The sequence below is a fragment of the Macrosteles quadrilineatus genome, unplaced genomic scaffold, assembly GCF_028750875.1.
Source record: "Macrosteles quadrilineatus isolate MER2022 unplaced genomic scaffold, UCM_ALF_1.0 Scaffold_8__2_contigs__length_117827958, whole genome shotgun sequence".
NCBI classification, from domain to species: domain Eukaryota; kingdom Metazoa; phylum Arthropoda; class Insecta; order Hemiptera; family Cicadellidae; genus Macrosteles; species Macrosteles quadrilineatus.
This window is the reverse complement of record NW_026542601.1, coordinates 29,113,732-29,133,669: the sequence shown is the minus strand read 5'-3', so window position 1 is coordinate 29,133,669 and position 19,938 is coordinate 29,113,732. Positions and strand designations below refer to the sequence as shown.

The window sequence follows — 19,938 nt, the reverse complement described above, 5'->3', positions numbered from 1 at the left end:
GATCTAAATCACTAAATTCTGTCGAATGCACAAACTTTTTTACTAAGTAAAACTTAGGGAATGGCTTATGGTAAGCTATAGCAACGTCCACTGGTCCACTATAGCTGTATAACCAAACAGTGAGACACAAATAATGAGAAAATAACCCTAAATAATAAAAAAAATTGTAAACAAAACACAAAACATCTACAGAAAACCAGACAGAACTAACAATAAAATTGGCTTCAGCTTTTCCATAAGGATGAGAAATCTACTAAGGGACTATGTTTTATCCATAGTAATAGCCTGCAGTAATTTACTAAAAAACAAATAAAACTACGGATTTTTTAAATATAAAGAGATATCTACTGTAACTTGTATTTGTTTGAAAGATAACATTTATTTTTCAAGTATGAGTATGCAATTTTTACTAAACATGTGTATACAGGGTGTTTTTTTTAAAACTTGCATCTTTATTTATGTAAAAACCGCAATAGATAGAAATATTCAGTTTGCGGGTATCGTCTATTGACGTAGGGGGCACAATTTTTTTGAATTCAATGTTACATTCACATTCCCCCCCTTTCCCCCCCTACCCCCAACTTATTTTTTTTAAATAGCAAGGTACCCCTTGTGACATATCAAATGAAAGAGCATGAAAAAAGAAAATGTTTGATGAAAAAAAATTGAAAATCGGTTCATAAACTTGGGAGATATTCCCCCCCTCCCCACCCGGAACTTAATTTTTTTTTAATAGCAAGGTACCCCTTGTGACATATCAAATGAAAGAGCATGAAAAAAGAAAATGTTTGGTGAAAAAAAATTGAAAATCGGCTCATGAATTTGTGAGATAATCCCCCCCCTTTTCCCCTACCCATAACTTTTTTTTAAATAGCAAGGTACCCCCCCTTGTGACATATCAAATGAAAAATAAATTTCACCAACAATTTTCTTTTTTCATGCTCTTTCATTTGATATGTCACAAGGGGTACCTTGCGATAAAAAAAAATTAAGTTCCGGGGAGGGGGGAGGGATATATCTCGCAAATCTATGAACCGATTTTCAATTTTTTTTCATCAAACATTTTCTTTTTTCATGCTCTTTTATTTAATATGTCACAAGGGGTACCTTGCTATTTAAAAAAATTAAGTTGGATGAAGGGGGGAAAGGGGGGGAATGTGAATGTAACGTTGAATTCAAAAAAATTGGGCCCCCTACGTCAATAGATGATTCCCACAAACTGCATATTTCTATCTATTGCTATTTTTACATAAATAAAGATGCAAGTTTTAAAAAAAACACCCTGTATAGTGTACGTATAACAATTATTTTAAAAATATTAAAAGAAATGAGTAACTCATTTAATACAGTAGTTTAAATTTCATACATTTTCAACAAAAAATAAATTTAAATAACACTTGGACATCTAATGCAAAAACATACAGCTACTTTTAAAGGGAGCATTAACAATGGCAATTCTACTATTACTGTGTATGCATTTATTTTTGTTTTGAAAGGAAATTATTGGGTAGCTACATAGGGCCCATTAGAATTAATGGAATTCTTTTTTATGCAGTTAAAAAGATTCAAGTATCAATAAGACACAGTCCTACTATCAACCTCTTCCCTATCTTAAATTCTTTCATTAAATATTAAAAATATCTATTGCGAAAAAACTCTTTTAGCGAATTTCCCTAAAGAGAAGTAGCTATTCAGCGATCACAAGCTATTACCGTATGTGGCACGGTCAGACCTAGGCCTGGGACCGACTTTCTTTTTCATTTTGATGTCCCCAGAGGCCAAAAAAACCATTCGTTCAATTTTTTATATACGTAGGGAAATATATATAGATTAATATTTTTAATATATGCGTCCATGAATGCATAATAACTTGAGTAATTTTTGTCCGATTTTAATGAAATTTGGTTGAAAGGTGTAAGGCAGGATAAACTTGAATGAGTTCGCGAACCAGCATGATCGAACCATGGGAACAGGGTTTTATGGGGTAAAAATACAGTAGTAGAACCTCTTTTAATCTGAACCCCTGTAATCCGAACGTCCACTAATCCGAACGCCTCATTGCTGTACTCTATACACAGGACAGTAGTTCTTTATTGTATACTGTATATTGATATACGCACCATAATTATTTCAATTGTAATGTACAGTACTGTTTTCCCCTTTGTTTAATACTGTATTAAATAAACACTGTATTTTACTTTATAAAGCATTTTCCAGTTTTCCCTAGCTATTGTTATGTAAAAACAACAATATGTTCTGTAATCCAAACTATTCAACAGTCCAAACTACCCCCGGTCCCAATTAGTTCGGATTAAAGAGGTTCTACTGTATTTTTTCTTATTTTTGACCCTCTAAACACAAAATTTCCCAATTTCTCTTTAGGTCTTTTTAAAGATCTAAAATAGCAAATAATTTAGTTTATCAAAGTGTTTTTGTACGGTCATTGGTAATGGAGAAAATTAAAAATTCCCATGTTATTCATATGGAGAATACTGTAAAATGTTGTAGTTTGCTTGTTTATCTATAAGTATAAAAGAGGATGTTTGTATATATATTTGACAGTGATAAACTCAGACACCGCTGAACCGATTGCCACGAAACTTGGTACATACGTGTAGAATTGCATGGAATAGGTTTATACACCATCAATTTCGTGATCCGTCCAATCGGCTCCGCCCCAGTGGCTCTGGAGTTTCCCATGTTAACCTTATGAGAAATGGAATTAATGAATCTTAACAGCTGTTTCAATTAAACAAGTTGGTTCTGTTCTATGATGTTCAATAGCATTAAAGTTACATGGATTACCAACAGGGTGCAGCACTATTATTTCTTTTTCATTTATGACATCAGCTAATTTGCAACCAAAAGGTCAGTGAGCATAGCAAACGAACTTCAACCTGGAGGCGAGTTAGCGTGAACGAGCTAACCTGAAGGCAAGTGAGCGCAGCGAACGAGCTCCAACCTAAAGGTGAGTGAGCGTAGCGAACGAGCTCCAACCTAAAGGTGAGTGAGCGTAGCGAACGAGCTCCAACCAGGACGTGATTGAGCCATGCGAACGAGGTCATCTTGAAAATTAAGAAGTTAAACGGGGCAAAGCCCACGGGTTACAGCTAGTAGATATATATTATGATAAAACTTGGCAAATTTATTTATTTTATACTAAGCTATTGATATTTTACCATTTAAACACACTTTATTTTTTTCCTTGTAGCAGAAAACCTAGGTACTCGTTAAAGCTAATGGTTTATTTTTAAATAGATTTGATTGAAAATAAATTAATCACTTTGAATAAATGTAGGTTTACACGTTTGTACTAAATTTCATCAAAATCGAATCATTCTTGTTCGAGTTATGTATAGTGCTAACGGACACATACAGTGTGTAAATTAAGTCTGGCACACATTTTTTATCTTTTTTTCTATAGTAGATAGAAGAAATCAATTTGCGGGATTGATTAATAACAAATGTTAGGCACTTTTTCATCATTTTGAAAAAAAAATCCCCTTAAGGGTTAGGTGGGGGTGGGGGGTAACTAAAAATTTTCAAATGACAACCCCCATCTTGTGACCCCTCATTTTAAAGGTCATTGGAAGACAAATCCAAAGATGTTTCTGAAAAAAATTTTTTTGCACCCTATCCAAGATGGCGGTTTAAAATGTACTTAGGGTTGAACGGGTAAATTAGGTATGGCACACATTTCTTATCTTTTTTACTCTTTGTACATAGAAGGAATTAATTTGCGGGACTGAGTAAGAACAAATGTTTGGCACTTTTTCATCATTTTGAAAAAAAATTCCCCTTAAGGGTAAGGTGGGGGTGGGGGGTAACTAAACATTTTCAAAAGACAACCCCCATCTTGTGACCCCTCATTTTAAAGGTATTTGGAAGACAAATTTAACGATGTATCTGAAAATTTTTTTTTGCATCCTGGGGGTTGTCATTTGAAAATTTTTAGTTACCCTACACCCCCACCTTACCCATAAGGGGAATCTTTTTCAAAATGATGAAAAAGTGCCAAACATTTGTTCTTACTCAGTCCCACAAATTAATTCCTTCTATCTACAAAGAGTAAAAAAGATAAGAAATGTGTGCCATACCTAATTTACCCGTTCAACCCTAAGTACATTTTAAACTGCCATCTTGGATAGGGTGCAAAGAATTTTTTTTCAGACACATCTTTGGATTTGTCTTTCAATGACCTTTAAAATGAGGGGTCACAAGATGGGGGTTGTCATTTGAAAATTTTTAGTTACCCCCCCCCCTTACCCTTAAGGGAATTTTTATTTTCAAAATTTGTAAAAAGTGCCGAACATTTGTTATTAATCAGTCCCGCAAATTGATTTCTTCTATCTACTATAGAAAAAAAGATAAAAAATGTGTGCCAGACTTAATTTACACACTGTATACAGGGTGAATAAAAAGTCAAGACCCCCCATCTAATATTTTCCCAAGTAAATATACAGAGATATCCTTTTGGTGGTCGTTCAATCTTAGCAGGAAGTTTCATTTTATGACTGCGAAATTTTTGAGTGTCCCCCCAAAAGCCGATTTGGGGAGCAACTAAACATTTTTCAATGTAAACCTCCATCAAGTGACACCTCATTTTGAAGTGTTTACAAAAACTTTAAGAATGGTGAAAACTAGAGATCTCAATCTCTTTTCTATCTAAAATGGTAGCCAATATTACCATTACGAACCAATTTTACCATTGATTTTCCACAACATTTGACGGGCTACTATTTTGGATAGAGAAGAGATTGCGACCTCTAGTTTTCACCATTCTTTAAGTTTTTGTAAACACTTCAGAATTAGGTGTCACTTGATGGGGTTTACATTGAAAAATTTTTAGTTGCCCCCCATATCCTCCCTTTTGGGGGGACACTCAAAAGTTTTAAAATCATAAAATGGAACTTCCTGCTAAGATTGCACGACCACCAAAAGGATATTTCTGTATATTTACTTGGAAAAATATTAGAGGGGGAGGGTCTTGACTTTTTGTTCACCCTGTATATACATATATATATGAACTTGAACGAATTGTGTTTTTGGCCTCTATAGGGACCTCAAAACAAAGAAGTAAATCGGTGCCGGGTCCAGGTCTTACCATGAGTACTACAGTAATAGCTTATTCCCTATATGGGAAATTCGCTAAAACCTCTTGGTTCAATTTAAACATATTCATACGAGGTGTGTCATAATATTCATGGTTAATATAATCATTCTTCTTGATAGTTATTTGTATGTTTTCTCAAGAGTCAAAATATTTTCTAAACTATTTTGGACAATCCATTTCTGGATTTTTTAAACATTTTCATAACTTCCAAGCTTAATGTGCAGGTGCTGCTCTAAGTTATGATATTACTCAACACCTTTGAGGGCTATACTATAACACACGTAGAAGCCACTGGCAGGATTTTGAACCCAGCCCTTAAAGATAGAAGTCCTGTGCTCTGATCAACAGACAAGCAGCTCTCTAGATTGTGAGGTGTGATAACTGTTGGACCAGTAATTCTAACTAGTAATGTAAAGAGTCAGTACTTGACTCGTTAAGTATCGAGTAGACTCAGTACTCGTGAACTTAAGTTAACTAAAACTGCCGCTACGAGTCTACAGCGCTTGGTTTGGGTGCAAAAATGGGCAGCCCTACAAGGGTCTCCACATAAAAACCATAACCTTTTGATTAGGAAAAACTTTTTTTGTTTTTAGCGAATTTCCCATATAGGGAATAAGCTATTATTAATCTTTAGTTGCTTACCTTGGGTCTACTGCTCAATAGTTTGGTGTTGTCACTGCTACATGGGTGTCCAACTCAACACCATTCGGAAATGCTTAGAAGACCATTTGTTATTTTATTTATTTTTTAATGTTTGTTTTAATGTATCAGACTTAGGATACTGAAGTAGACACCCCATCTATACAACCCAGCTGTAGTCTGTCTTTGATAAAAAAAGCACACTAATTCTGTTAGCCACTCTTTATCATAGAACTTGCTGTAAAGCGGGACGGACGTATGGCCATGTTAACATAGTTAAAGGGCCCTTTCACACAAGGCCACTGGTGGCTGCCACTAGTAGCTATGCATGAGTGAAGGATGAGTGTAGAGTGGAGTGAGATGATCTGTGTAGCTTGTTACAGACTTAAGAGTGCGTTCACTAGAAATCTGGTTACAAGTAAGATATTTTCAGCGCTTGAGAATTTAGTGTTTTGGACAATGTCTTCATCAAGTGGTTAAGGAGTTATTTTTGCTTGAAAATGTCAAAAAAAATTTTAGAAGGAAAGTTGGTGTTTATGCAATTAACCGCGGAAGAGGTAGGTATGCAGAATACCACCACTTATTTCCTCAACTGACATTGGACAAAGTAAGGTTTTTTCTTATATGAGATGGAGTTTACCACGTTTAGTTACATACTCAAGAAATTCTATTAGCATACGTAGTTTGAGGTGTTTGTCCCAAACAGCCCCTCTTCTTTAGCCTTGAGATATCAGTTCATCGACATCCATACGGCACAGTTGTTTGTTACTGACTGGTTCGGTCAACAAGAGCCGGAAAACAAGTACAAAACGTTCTTGCGTGCTTGTCAGAACTTTTAGCAAGCGCTTGCTAGCCGGTGCAAGCTTTGTCTGTGAACGCACACGCTTGATACAATGTAGACTTTTCTCACACCGGTTGGAACTTGCAGGCGCTTGTAACCAGCTTTCTATGTGAACGCACATTAAGATTATCTGTTTCATTGGCCAAAGCAATTTATTTATCTAAAGCACAATGATCAGGAACAGCTGGGTCCAGTCTCGTACCATCAAAAAGCTACTGACTTTTCTCAGACAACCTTTTAATTGTTAGGCAAGCACTCTACACTCAGCTACCTAGCCTGTTCTAATTGTTATTATTTATTTATTTATTTATAATGGGAATGAACAGCCATTACAACACACAGATGAAAAACAGCTGATCTTGAAAAATTCTGTCTTGTTTATGATGTGGCCAACCAAGCTGTAATGGTTCAGTTACCGTTTTAAAATCCAAAGGCTCCCAGTCAAATACTGAGAAAAATAAATGACTGGCTAAAGAAACATTGACTGTCTTAACAATAAAGCTACAGGAGATATTTGACTCCATTATCCATTTATATTTGGGTTTAACCAACCTATTGAGTTGGTAACTTAAATAAGTGTTTCAAATAGCACAGCCATTTCCAAAAGACAACTGCAAAAATTTGGTACATGTGTAATGTCAATAACATCCTTGTGTTCACTGGATGGCTATTCAACCTTCAAAACATGATTTTGAATTAGTTTTAATAAAATCAGTTCAGTTTCACCTCTTAAGTTATAAAAAAGGTGAAGTAGGTATATTTTTAAATTAATTTGTATATGTACTATAAATCTTGCCTGGCAACTTTCTGTGTGGCTTCAAGCTGTTCTGGTTGAGTTATGCTTGTAAAACAGTTGCAAGTTAAGTTGGCTTTTTAATTAAATGACAAACTTATTATATTTAAATGATGTTTTGACAATTTTTGTTCTATACAAAACAGTGCTGCAATAAGTACAATAAGCTTTTAACCCTTTGAGGTTGATTTTTCTTTTATTTTTCAGCAAGTCTAGGTTGCCATTTGAGCAGTCGGGAAAATGGAGCCCGGCGACCTATACTCGCCATTCTATTTTTTTCTAAGTATAGGTCGCCATTTGACCGCAAAGGATTAAGCGAACTGTCTGGAGGAATTACGAATGGATTTTACAGCATATATACTATATTTACTTTGATATTTTATGACATTATTGAGTCATTTCACACTTTTTCAGAAATCAGGACAACAGAGATCCAAGACTTACAACTACAGTCATTTGTATGGATAACAAAAGAAAAACAAATTTACCACACTATGACTACTTCTCAGTTATTAAAAATACAATAGGAATGTAAAAAAATAGACAAGGTTTAAAATATTTTTTTTATTTAAATAAAAATTAAAACACTCATTTTACTTCCTTAACTTGAAGACCTGAAACAAAAAAAGAAAGCACAACTTTACTAATGTAAGAATACAAAAATAAAGAAAATAAAGTTGTAAGAAAGTCAACTAATCATTAATTTTAAAAAAGCACAGTTTATTCTAATTCTTTGGTAACTTAAAAAAAACTTCTTTGGCAATTTGTTATTTAAAATCAAATTACAAGAGGGGTTTGGCTGCTTATAATAATTCAATTGTTGACATGTCTAAAACTGAAATACAGTAAATCCCTAGGGTCACAGTGTACAATTAAATTCTAAACAAGAACTTTTAATTAATTTATCTTACTTTTAAAGCTATGGTTCCACAGACTGTGGAATTTCCACCGTGCGTTGCAAAAATTTCCGCTGCGGAATTACGACACTGGTTCAATGGAGTGCCCTGTGTCCGGTTGCATTGACGTGCGTTTACGCATCCGGAATTTACGGTTCCGCATGGCGGTCAAATCATACTGGTCTGAGATCAGCGGCAGTACAGAATCCGCCAGCGGAGATGAGCTATCAACTATTGGGACCGTTTAGTTATTGCAATTACATTATATCTTGTGCGGTAAAAAGAGGTGTTTATGAACGTTTACTCAATTTTAGTACATATCTTAATGTTACCGTTAGTTTAATCCCGGCATTCAAAAGTTTTATGTCTTGATTAGAGGGGTTGGCGGGTAAGTCATCTTTAATGACATCAACCAAAATAAAAATTGGTCTTTTAACACATTGCAGTACCGCTTAAACATTGTTTCATTGTCTACCAAATGTTTAAGAACGAGTTTGTTGTAAGCTCTTTCGCTGTCCCGATTCTTAAATATATCACTCCGATCACTAATGAGTTGACACCAATAAAGACAAAAGATCGACAACATCAACATCATCGTAAGCATCAAAGCCACGAGAGATTTCCTCTTCCTAACCATACTTGCCGCTAGTTCGGACACAACTGAATTCCCGCAGTCGCAGCGGAACCACCCATCAGGATTTTACGTGGCGTAATTTCTGCAACGGGCAAATTTCGCATCACAAGGCAGAAATTCCGAATTCTGTGGAACCATAGCTTAACTCTTGGGTTGCCATTTATTAAATAGAACTTAAATGTTGATTTGACAACACCAAAACTTTAGAGATCAGTCTTATAGCTCATTTTATTGTTTAGGGTAGCCTTATTTTTAACTTTATATTTACCAGCCAGACCTTCTAAGCTAAACAGTCTAAATTAGATTTTTTTATAGGCTGTTATTACAATAGTTGTGTTTAGTACACTGTAGTTTACTAATTCCTCTTAAGATTTTAAAACTAATCTAGGCTATTCATTTTAGAACAAACATCTAATGGTTCAGAAATTTGTATATGTCCTGACGCCCTTGAAAGGGTTTTAGGCCTACAAATGAATCAATGCAAGATTAATATTTGGCATTTAATGAAGATAAATATTTTCAAGATATTTGGACAGCTGTTCGAAAAAGAAGTCTACTCTGCCAGCTCATTGTCAGCAAAACTCTAGGTTCAAGCATTAAAATAGGAATGTGATAGGGTTAAATTCAAGCATGGAAATAGATACATATTGTTCTCAACTACTACTAGTTTTAATTGATTTCAACTACAGGGTTGCCACCATAGTGAGATGACAAAATTCATGCAGAATTCATGGTTTTCATTCGTAGTTTGAAAAAATTCATAGTCAATACGCTCATACAAGTTGCGGCAAAAAAAACCGATCTATTTTATGTAGCACACTGTTCAGCAACATGTCGTCTGAGAGTGGTGGGGTTAGGCTTGTTGGAAAGCCTACACGATGCCATTATCTGTGGTCATAGAGCAGTGTTCACCTGAGCATCGTGCTTTTGTTATCGAGTCAAATTTAAAAAATAATGATTCATAATGAGTCATTACAACTCAGCGGCAGTTTGGTGAATTTTTTTTTTATTAGGGCAACGTTGATTCCGTCATGTGGCACAATCATGTGGGAGACAATCAACTATAAAACAATGGTTTCTGCGTTCAAAAAGAAGCTGACAAGCCGTCCAAAGTCAGATCGGACGTCAGACAACTAACATTCGATAGAGTCCGTGCTGCTGTGGAAAACAGTCCTCGTATGCCCGCTTGAAAACGAACATCATCTTTAAACATGTCTGACCGCTCGGTTACACTAATTTTGAGTTTGGTCTCGTTCACCCGGCCAAAAAGTCCTGTTTTCCCCCCCATATGAATGTCATGAAATATCCTGTGTTCTAGTTTATCTTGTTACACAATGTACTTATTGGTTTTATCACAGATTATAGACACAACTAATAGTTTATTGTCTGTGGTTTTATCCACAAAGCTAAAAACATCAGGCGTGAGAGCCAGAAATTCAATTTTATTGTTTTATTATGTTCCCCGTTTCAATTTCGTGCATGGTCTACAAACTTCTATTTTTGTGATTAAAGTCCCCATACCCCTGTACTCATACGCGGGGGTAGGCCACCTAATGATTTTTAAAACCATATACAGTCAAAGATCTCATACATCGGAAGACTTAGCTGACATCAGCATCTAACCCAAAATGAATTGGAATGAACTAAGCAATTGTTTCTGAACGTGGAAAATTTTAAATACTCGTCTCCAAATGGTATTCTCTCTTGGTGTTCGTTTTACTTAACTGTTTTTAAATATGAAATTTTGGAAAATTTAATGATACTAGTAGAACAATGTTTCCTGATTTTGAAAATTCATGGTCCAATGGAGAAATTCATGCATAATCCATGCCTTTTTTCATGGTCACAAGAATTCATGCATAATTCAAGCTTTTCAAGGTTTTCATGGCTGGTGGCAACCCTGAACTAGGCCTACGGTACGTTAGGTTGTGTTCTGACCTGGAGGTAGGGACTGCTTCAGTTTCTCTGCCTTCTCCTTGTCTCGGATAACGAGGGTGTAGAGGAACCGGGAACACCTCACCTTGAACTTGGTGTTCTCAGGATTCTTCTTTATCTTAACCGCTAAAACAGAAACAAAAACACTTTTGAAACCAGCGAACACATAACAAAATAGAAGCGCTACTCAGAGCGCAGGAGCGTGGCAGTCTGACTAGCCGATGAAACGGACAAAGATGGCGGCGCTAGCCTAGTCCCGGCGTCTGCAACGCGCTGGTCCTGCTATGCTTCGAGTCAGGGTTGTTTACATAGGCTTTGTTTAGATGTAAAAATACTTTTGTATAAAAATTACTTAGGTTTTTCTGGAAGTACATTGTCGTATTAGTATATTGTTGGAAATATCTTAAAGTAAATTGATTGTTTTACTGTATTATTGCCGACATAAAATTTATCTAATGAAAACCTTAACCCTTAAGTTCCTATAATGAATTATTCCCAACTGATTAGACAAGCACAAATTTGTTTAATCAGAGTTTACTTGCTATTTCCAAAGTAATGGTTTAAGAATCGTTTAGGTTGATGTTAGCCTCCGGATTACCAATAAACACAAACATAATTACTCTCAGCATGTACTCTGGATGGATAAAAAAAAAGAGTAAACTATAATAGATATTATAACTGGTCTTAATTTAAGTAGTGTTACACGTTACGAAGTAAATTATTTATAAAAAAATTATTGAATAATTTATGAAGAAAATAATAATAATTCTTTTGAGTCTAGAATCAAATAAGAGATTAATAAATCTTAAGTTATTGTCATTCTTTCTGTACTGTAGCTTGAAATACATTAGAGGTAAGTAACCTGCCTGCTCTACTGGTCTCACTTAAATGCGGCTTCAGGCTGTGTATTGATCACTCAGGGGTTGATTTTTAAAATATCGATTACACAGTAAAAATTTGTGATTTTTTCTCGTTTGTATTAGAACAACTACCTGTTGTTACTACTGTTACTACCTGTTGTAAATTGTAATCGTAGGCATATGGTATAAACTATTCGACCTATTGTTTGGTCCAAAACATAAAAAGTCAATACTTGGAAATGTAAATGAATTAGGGGTGAACATTGTACAGGGATGTCCCGTTAATCCTTATGTTACTCCGAATGGATTTCATTTGCAATTTCTTAGATTTCCCTTTTACGACAGCCCATTCCAGTTTTTGGGGTGTCGGGTCACTCGGGTTAGTTCACCCGATTTATTGACCTTCAATTTCAACTTAAATATTGTTTTGATTTTACGTGGCAATGGCAAAAGAGAAATTCTTTAACACACACAAAAGTATGGTACTACTAATGATTAAACTATTTTTCGGAAATTACTAAATGGTTGTAATTTATTTTACTTAGTTAGTCATCAGTTTAGGCTTATTGAAATATTTTTATACAAGACAACCATAATACTAAACGTGTTGTTTAGTTTTAACAAATTAAAAAATATTAAATGAATGAATTTATTTCCTATATTTCAGAACACTGTATACAATTATAATTGTTGAAATATTAAAACTGGTCTTTATTCAAGTAGTGTTTCCAGCTGTAAAATACATTATCTATCTATATAAATAAAATTAGAGTTTTGTCTGTACATTGCTTAGAATAATGAACTTTTTGGTTATTTTTACATTTCATAGGTCAGAGAAACCGAATCAAACCTTATCTCAATTTCTGTCTGTCTGTCTGTCTGTCTGTCTGTCTGTCTATCTGTCATTCTCTTGGTAACGCTAAAATACGCACTTTATTACAACTACTCCTCAATAACTATAGCACTGTCCCGCCTGAAACTTATTTTCCAAATACTATACATATATGAGATGGTTTTAGACGTATTTCATCGAATATGAGACAGTTAGATATTTAACAGTAAACCCTTGAAAATCAAGTTTTTGTCGATTTTTGACGTGGAATTTCTGGAAGCCCATGTTAACCTTATGAGAAATGAAATTATTGAATCTTAACAGCTGTTTCAATTAAACAAGTTGGTTCTGTTCTGTGATGTTCAATAGCATTAAAGTTACAAGGATTACCAACAGGGTGCAGCACTAGCACTATTATTTCTTTTACATTTATGACAACAGCTAATTTGCAACCTGGAGGCGAGTGAGCGTAGCGAACGAGCTAACCTGAAGGCAAGTGAGCGTAGCGAACGAGCTAACCTGAAGGAAAGTGAGCGCAGCGAACGAGCTCCAACATACAGGTGAGTGAGCGTAGCGAACGAACTTCAACCAGGACGTGATTGAGCCATGCAAACGAGATCAGATAGTAAAAATAAAAGTAAGCCTACCGTTATAGGATCGACCGGCAGACACAGAGGTAATTTAACCTTTTATTGATTGTCATACCGATCCGGAACAACAAAAAACAACATAAAATGAAGCTATGTATAATAGTTTGGCCAGCATATCTTAAAATATGCAAACCAACTGCTGTTCGTTATATAAGAAGGTTTCAACTGAATATTATAAGATCCCCGTGCGTAGAACGGGTACACAGCTAGTTTATAATAAAAAATAAACTGATACTTCTAGAATCAAATAACAAATATTGTATCTGCCCGCTGTAAAATATGGGGCAAATTCAGTTTGAGAACACATAAACAAAAAATACTTGTACTTAAGGTAACGCTGTTATACTGAAGAGTTGGTGCGATGGCGATAACCTACATCCTGTTGAGAACTAGTCAAGTGATTGTTCTTTTACAAAAATAGTACACATTTCTCAGGATATGAAATAGACAACAATCATTTTTGTTTAGTAATTAAAACGATTGATCAAATATATTTCAATGTTAAGAGTTCGCTACTACTGTAAAATAAGTAACGAAAGTCTTCACAAAAATCAAGTCAGGCAACATCTCAATAAAACTGTATTTTTTCTGGGACAATAAATTGAGTGTAATTTTACAAATATTTGGGAAGTTTTATTTAACTTACATAATTAATTATCCAATATTACAGTACAACAGTATAAATAAAACATGTAAACACTGCACGCTAAATTTATAGACAACGGCCCGGCGGGGCAGCGGGCGTGGCGCGGAGCAGCGGCAATGGACCCCTTTTGTACCTGATATTTTTAGAAAACCACGCACGATAAAAATTTTTGGTGAATCGGATAGCCTAGTTAAATTTGGTTATTTATCCACAACTTTCCCGCTGACGAAATTACTCTGACCAAAAAATAGGAAAAAATTTCCTCGCAATACAACTTTTTCATGTCTGAATGTGAAAAATTAAACTACATAGGCCTAAGTAATACAAATATTTATAAATCAATTACTATCATAACTAATAATTTTATATTACCACCATCGTTATCCTCAGTATCAGATCTACAAGTGTGCAAAATTTCAGCAATTTTTGTCAACTATTAATGTTGTTTATGATCGTGTATTTTTCGTGGGGTTTTTAATGCGAACTGTGCTCGCGGGTCTTGGATTCAGGCTGTATGACGGACCAAGATGGCGGATTTGGCCACACTTTTAGTGTATTTGGATAAACGCCGTGTCCTCTCTATTATTATTATTATTATGTGCTCCCTGATTGAAACTGCATTAGGGACTGATAATTTGTGACCAGCAACTTTCATTTTTATTCTCGATTTTAGTAATTTTAACGTTTACGCAATGATATTTAAGCCTAACTAGATCTGTACTCATCTCTATTAAATATTGATTAGATTGTGATTTTGCTGATATGCAGTTAACTAACTTTAGGTAGGTAATTTAATCAAAATATAAAATTGAAAGCCCTGTCATTCACCGTATCACCAATTCTAAATCTCCCTAATAGCTAGAAGGCTGAGATTTATTATAGGTCTACTCATTATTCTGGGTAAAATATGAAAGTTCAATTTTAATAATGATTTCACTAAAGGGTTGCTCCCTTAAAGTCCTTAAAATCCCAATGATAATCTCAGCAACATTCAATCTTGCCATGTAAATTGTTAATCATAGGCACATGTCATTTGTTGGAAAATATAAATGTATACAGTAGAATCTCGATTATCCGACCTAAACCGGGCGCGGCAAAGGTTGGATAACACGGAAAATGACAAAACCGACGTTCGCACTGGCGCTGTGATTGCAGGATGTGTTGACGATCGCATCACGAGCGTTGGGACATGTTGACGATTGTTCCGTGATCACAGGAGATGTTCAAGTTGAAGCCGTGCCCAGGAAAGTCGGATAACCGAGACTCTACTTTACCATTTGTTTAAAAATGGTCCTCCTACATAGCATATGGAGAAAGTAGCCTATTGTTTAATCCTCAAAATTTTTGAGTTTTGTGTTGATATGTCCGTTTTGGTTTCCTAAATTTAAGTAAAATACTGTATGCAGTATGCATTCAAACGGTCCATTTTAACAAGTTTTTGGGACGTCGGTTTAACCGGAAAACCTGGTACTGGACTCAGTCCCGAAGAGTCCGGATAATAGCTAGACTCTACTGTAGGCTGGCTACAGACCATGTGATGCCATTTCGTGGCATCGGTCAAGTGCCAGGATACAAGTCACCAGCCGTACACGTCACAAAACTGCCTTGGTATGTTTTAAAAGATCATATCAAGGGATATTTTCTTTCTAAAAAAAATGGGGTTGTTGTGCCACTGATTACACAAATTTAGATCACACAAACTTTAAGAATGTAACACATCTAGTATAATTTTAACAAAAGTGTTTTTGGCTTCTGGGAACATCAAGATAAAATAGGGTAGGCAGTAAATCAGTCCCAGGTCTAGGTCATACCATACCACCTCTACGTTAATAGAGACTTCATCATAGGGAAATTTGCTTAGCATTCAATATACAGATTTTAAGCTTAATAAGCTATAGGCCTACTTAACAGTACTCACATTTGGCGTCTTTCCTTCTTGCCTTCAGCAGGAAGTCCTTAATCTCCTTAATTTCCCTCGGCTGCAAAAATTACATCAGGTTAGCTTAAGCCTATGAAGTATACTTTGACAAACAGCAAGGCGGGCAAGTTATTATAAGCTTGCTTGCTCCAGCCTTAGAATTAACGGTCAGTTATTTTAAGGCCGACCACGGCCGTTTAACCTTTACAGAATGTCCGTTTAACCTTTCCAATAATGGTTAAGTTTAATGGGGTTGAAGTTAGATTTACCCATTTTTGACTCTTAAAAAATGAAATTTCACAATTACTTTCCAGAATAAGTTATTTTGAAGAGCTTAAAAAAGAAATAATTTTGCATAATGAAGCCCTGTTGTAGGCCTATGCCTAACGGTTAAGGAGATAATTAAAGAACTTTCTTACAAGGGAGAATAAATAGGGAACTGTTGTAACTTAGTTTGCTTGTTTATGGACGTATTACCGGACGTGGATTAGGCGTCTGGCAGTTACTGTCATAACCTAACCTAGCCAACCAAACTTGATGATAGTGAAAAAATCTAAAATGAATGTTAAATTCTGTTCATAAAATAAAATTATAAATGCCAAATAAAATTCTAACATAAGATGTACCTACAGTTATGAAGAAATGGCATTCAAAGCAAATTCTTTAACAAAAAGTTAATGATACCGATGGGTTTCCGAACCAAGGACCTCTTGTATATCAGCCGAGCACTCTATCCACTACACCACGAACACCAATACCTGTAGGCCTACATCGTATGGTTGTGAAAATGGCGTTCCGGGCCCCCACAACCCGGTGACGTCACCGCCGGACTTCTAATCCACGTCCGGTTACCGGGCGCGTATCCTCTGTGTTAGATAAAATCTGGCAATTTTGTTTAAATTAGGCCTATCAACATTTAAATAAAAACACTCCTTAATACCTTCCCTGTAGCAGCAAACCTAGGTACTCATTAAAATTTATGTTGTTCACTTAACTTAAATAGGCTAGGAAAAAAATATGACAAATTTCAGGGAATATTTTAGTAGGCTAGAAATCTAGCCAGGTAAATGGAAATTCGGTTAGTTGGGCTACCCTTATTATGAGAACATAGCCTATATTAGTTTCTCAAATTAAAATAGCCTCTAGACATAGTTTTTAATTAAATTCTGCAATTTGATAAAAAACAGCTTGATGCAAAGGTGTCTCTGTTGGACGCTCAGAAGGTTATGTAACAGTATAAGTTACAGTAATGACGACAGAGACATTCAAGAATTTCAGTAGGCCTAACATAACTTACAGGTAACTTAAACAACATTTAAACAATCGGTGTTCAGCCTAGGCTATGTTTAGTTTTGGCGCCCAGTAGGCCCAAACATTAGTTAGGGCAATTTCGACACAATGTTAACATCTAAAAATCTAGTTTCTGGTTCAATGTACTTAAATTGGCTGCACTTTACTTCAAGTCCTACACTCATTCGAATGAAAATATTGATTAATCGATTGTTTCATTCGATATATCGTTTGATTTGTTAGGTAAGGTTAACCTAACCTAACTAACCAAACGATAGGCTATATCGAACGAAACAATCGATTAATCGATACATGGATCAATATTTTCATTCGAATGAGTGTAGGACCTAAAGTAAAGTGCAGCCCTTAAATTAAGTTATAGCCTAGCCTACTAACTTATAACTCAAGTTCTCATAACTCTAGTCTCCTTATAGTCAAGTTTAAGCATTATCTTAATCCTCAAATTAATAGGCTAGATAGCAGCATAGCCTATGACCCAAAAAATGTTTAACCCTCCGAGTGTCCCTTGTTTTGGCCTTAATGTCTGCCTATTTTTAGCTCATTTGCAAGGTTTTATTTAAACGGATCTGAGAAGCTTAAAAACAATGTTAATTGTACTGTTCTATATACCATTTTGTTTGGAAAATCATGGGCTTCAATATTGGTAATTCTGAGCAATTACTTGGTCAACCCCAATTTTTTTCATATTTTACTACGGTCATCAGGAGGTTCTCAGAAAGCAAGAAACATATAATTCAAGCCCCGCAAGGTTAAGTTAGGTTAGGTTAGGTTAAGTTAGGTTATTAATTAACCTAACCTAACCTAACCTAACCTAACTTAACGTAACGGTACTGTTACAATTGGCCTTAGAGATGTATTTGAGACTAAAAAAACATAATAAGTTAGGTTAGGTTAGGTTTAGCCAAAGCCATAACGTTACCGTCACATCTGGCCTTCCGCGCGTCTCCCGCAAGCCACTGTTATCGCTTGGACTTTGAACCTTCTTATCGCTCTGCAACCTGTACGATGGCCTTGCGGGCCTTGAATTATATGTCTCTTGTTCTTGCTTTCTGAGAACCTCCTGATGACCGTAACTAGTAAAATATGAAAAAAATTGGGGTTGACCAAGTAATTGCTCAGAATTACCTCAATATTATAGGCCTATATAAAACATAAGGAACATTGGGTTAAAAAAAAATTTTTAGGTAAAAAAAAAATATTTTGGAAAATTTAAAAAAAAAAATAAGTTCGCGCTCAATGAAATTGTATAAATTATAGGCCTATAAATATTTGAAGCCACTTTGTTCTAAATTTTATGAGGATTACAAATATATAATCATATAGTGAGGTAAGTTATCAAATGAATAAATTATGTGTGAAAAACAGATTTCAGTACATTGCGTTTAGCTAAGAATGCATAGCCTAACCATAGCTAGGAATCTGGCTGATAATTTACATCAATATCACTACCTACTTCTTCAGGATCATCAACCAGCCCTTCAAAATCACTTAAATCTTCTTATAATGCACCACGTATATCACTACTTTTGATTTTTAACACTAAAACAATGATAAACATAATAAAACACATCAGTCATCAGTCCGAGGATAACCAAGCTATTTACAAATACGCACGTCAGCTGTCTGCTACAATTACAATCGGCTCAGAGAACATACAGCGCTGAGACAGACCTCTGGAGAAAGCTTAAATTTTAAGGAAAAGAACGATACCTAACTCGATCCAGTTCAATCCGATTCAGTCAGTCATAGAGCCTTTGCCGTAAACAGTGTTCGTGAGTCGCTGCAGCGACGCATGACACTCGGAGGGTTAATATGTGGAAGTAACAGTTGCACTTTACATTACGTCCAACACTCATTCTAATAAAAATATTGATTATTCTATTGTTTCATTCGATATATCGTTTGATTAGTTATGTTAGGTTAACCTTACCTAACTAACCAAATGATATAGGTAACTTATCGAACAATCGATAAGTTATACCAATCAATAGGCCTATTTTCATTCGAGTGGAGTGTTAGTTAAGTAAAGTTCAGCCGACGTAACTTATAGGCCTATAACATTTACATAACTTGATCTAGGCCTAAACGAAATAAAAACATTGATTATCGATGTTTTTGCCCTGAAAACATCGATGTTTTCCGATGTTAACATTGATGGTCCCAAAAGGAACTTCTAATTAATGAATGACTGACATGATGAATGTACTTTACCATGACTCACACAACAACTTTGGAACTATTTAATGATAGTAACATAAATGAAATAAATAGTCTAATGATAATACAATAGCCTACCAGGCTAGGTGTGATTGATAATTCGACTCACCATTTTTGAGGTTAGATGAGCAGGCAGATGTATCTAACCTGAAATCAGACATCAACTATATTGTTTAGGGTTAAAATAAAATAAATTGCGGTAGCTTATGTGTTAACGTTAGATAATACTAACTTTTAACTTATTTAATTCAAGATTAAACTCGATGAAATAACTTCCGTACCAACCTGTCAATGAAGATTAGTTCTAAAAGGAGGAAGCTCAGGAGTAAGCAAAGACATGTAAACAATTGTTTTACAATACATGCATCCGGTAGCGCATATATTATACTCAAAGACACCTAAACTATAAACACCACCTAAAACATGTATATAAAACAATCATATCAAATGTACCTTATTGCCATATAAAACACAGTAACTTGCATGGCTTGAGTCACAATATTCAAATACATAAATAACTCCATACATTATTTAACATTACACTCCAGTAACAAACCTCTTTACCACCGATTTTTAACATTGTTTTGATATAGCAACAAGACACCCGAGTGTTTAGAGTGCTCGCCTTCTATTCTGAAGGATTTCAAGCGAGA

General features: G+C 35.2%; 1 protein-coding gene across 1 annotated transcript; it reads right to left on the bottom strand.

The window, feature by feature from the left end:
- Positions 1-7,935: 7,935 nt before the first annotated feature.
- Positions 7,936-19,660, bottom strand: LOC129000057 (60S ribosomal protein L38). The gene is made up of 5 exons (XM_054426915.1): positions 19,571-19,660; positions 19,395-19,432; positions 15,758-15,818; positions 10,855-10,977; positions 7,936-8,000 (listed from the first exon to the last, which is right to left on the bottom strand). The coding sequence occupies exons 2-5, from the start codon at positions 19,395-19,397 to the stop codon at positions 7,975-7,977; spliced, it is 213 nt and encodes a 70-aa protein (XP_054282890.1). The 5' UTR covers positions 19,398-19,432; positions 19,571-19,660; the 3' UTR covers positions 7,936-7,974.
- Between the last annotated feature and the right edge of the window lie 278 nt (positions 19,661-19,938).

Coding starts and splice junctions, on each gene's coding strand:
- LOC129000057 (XM_054426915.1), bottom strand. Junction 10,978..15,757: donor AAGAAGGAAAGACGCCAAAT/GTGAGTACTGTT, acceptor TTTCTGTTTTAG/CGGTTAAGATAAAGAAGAAT. Junction 8,001..10,854: donor GAAGCAGTCCCTACCTCCAG/GTCAGAACACAA, acceptor TTTTTGTTTCAG/GTCTTCAAGTTAAGGAAGTA.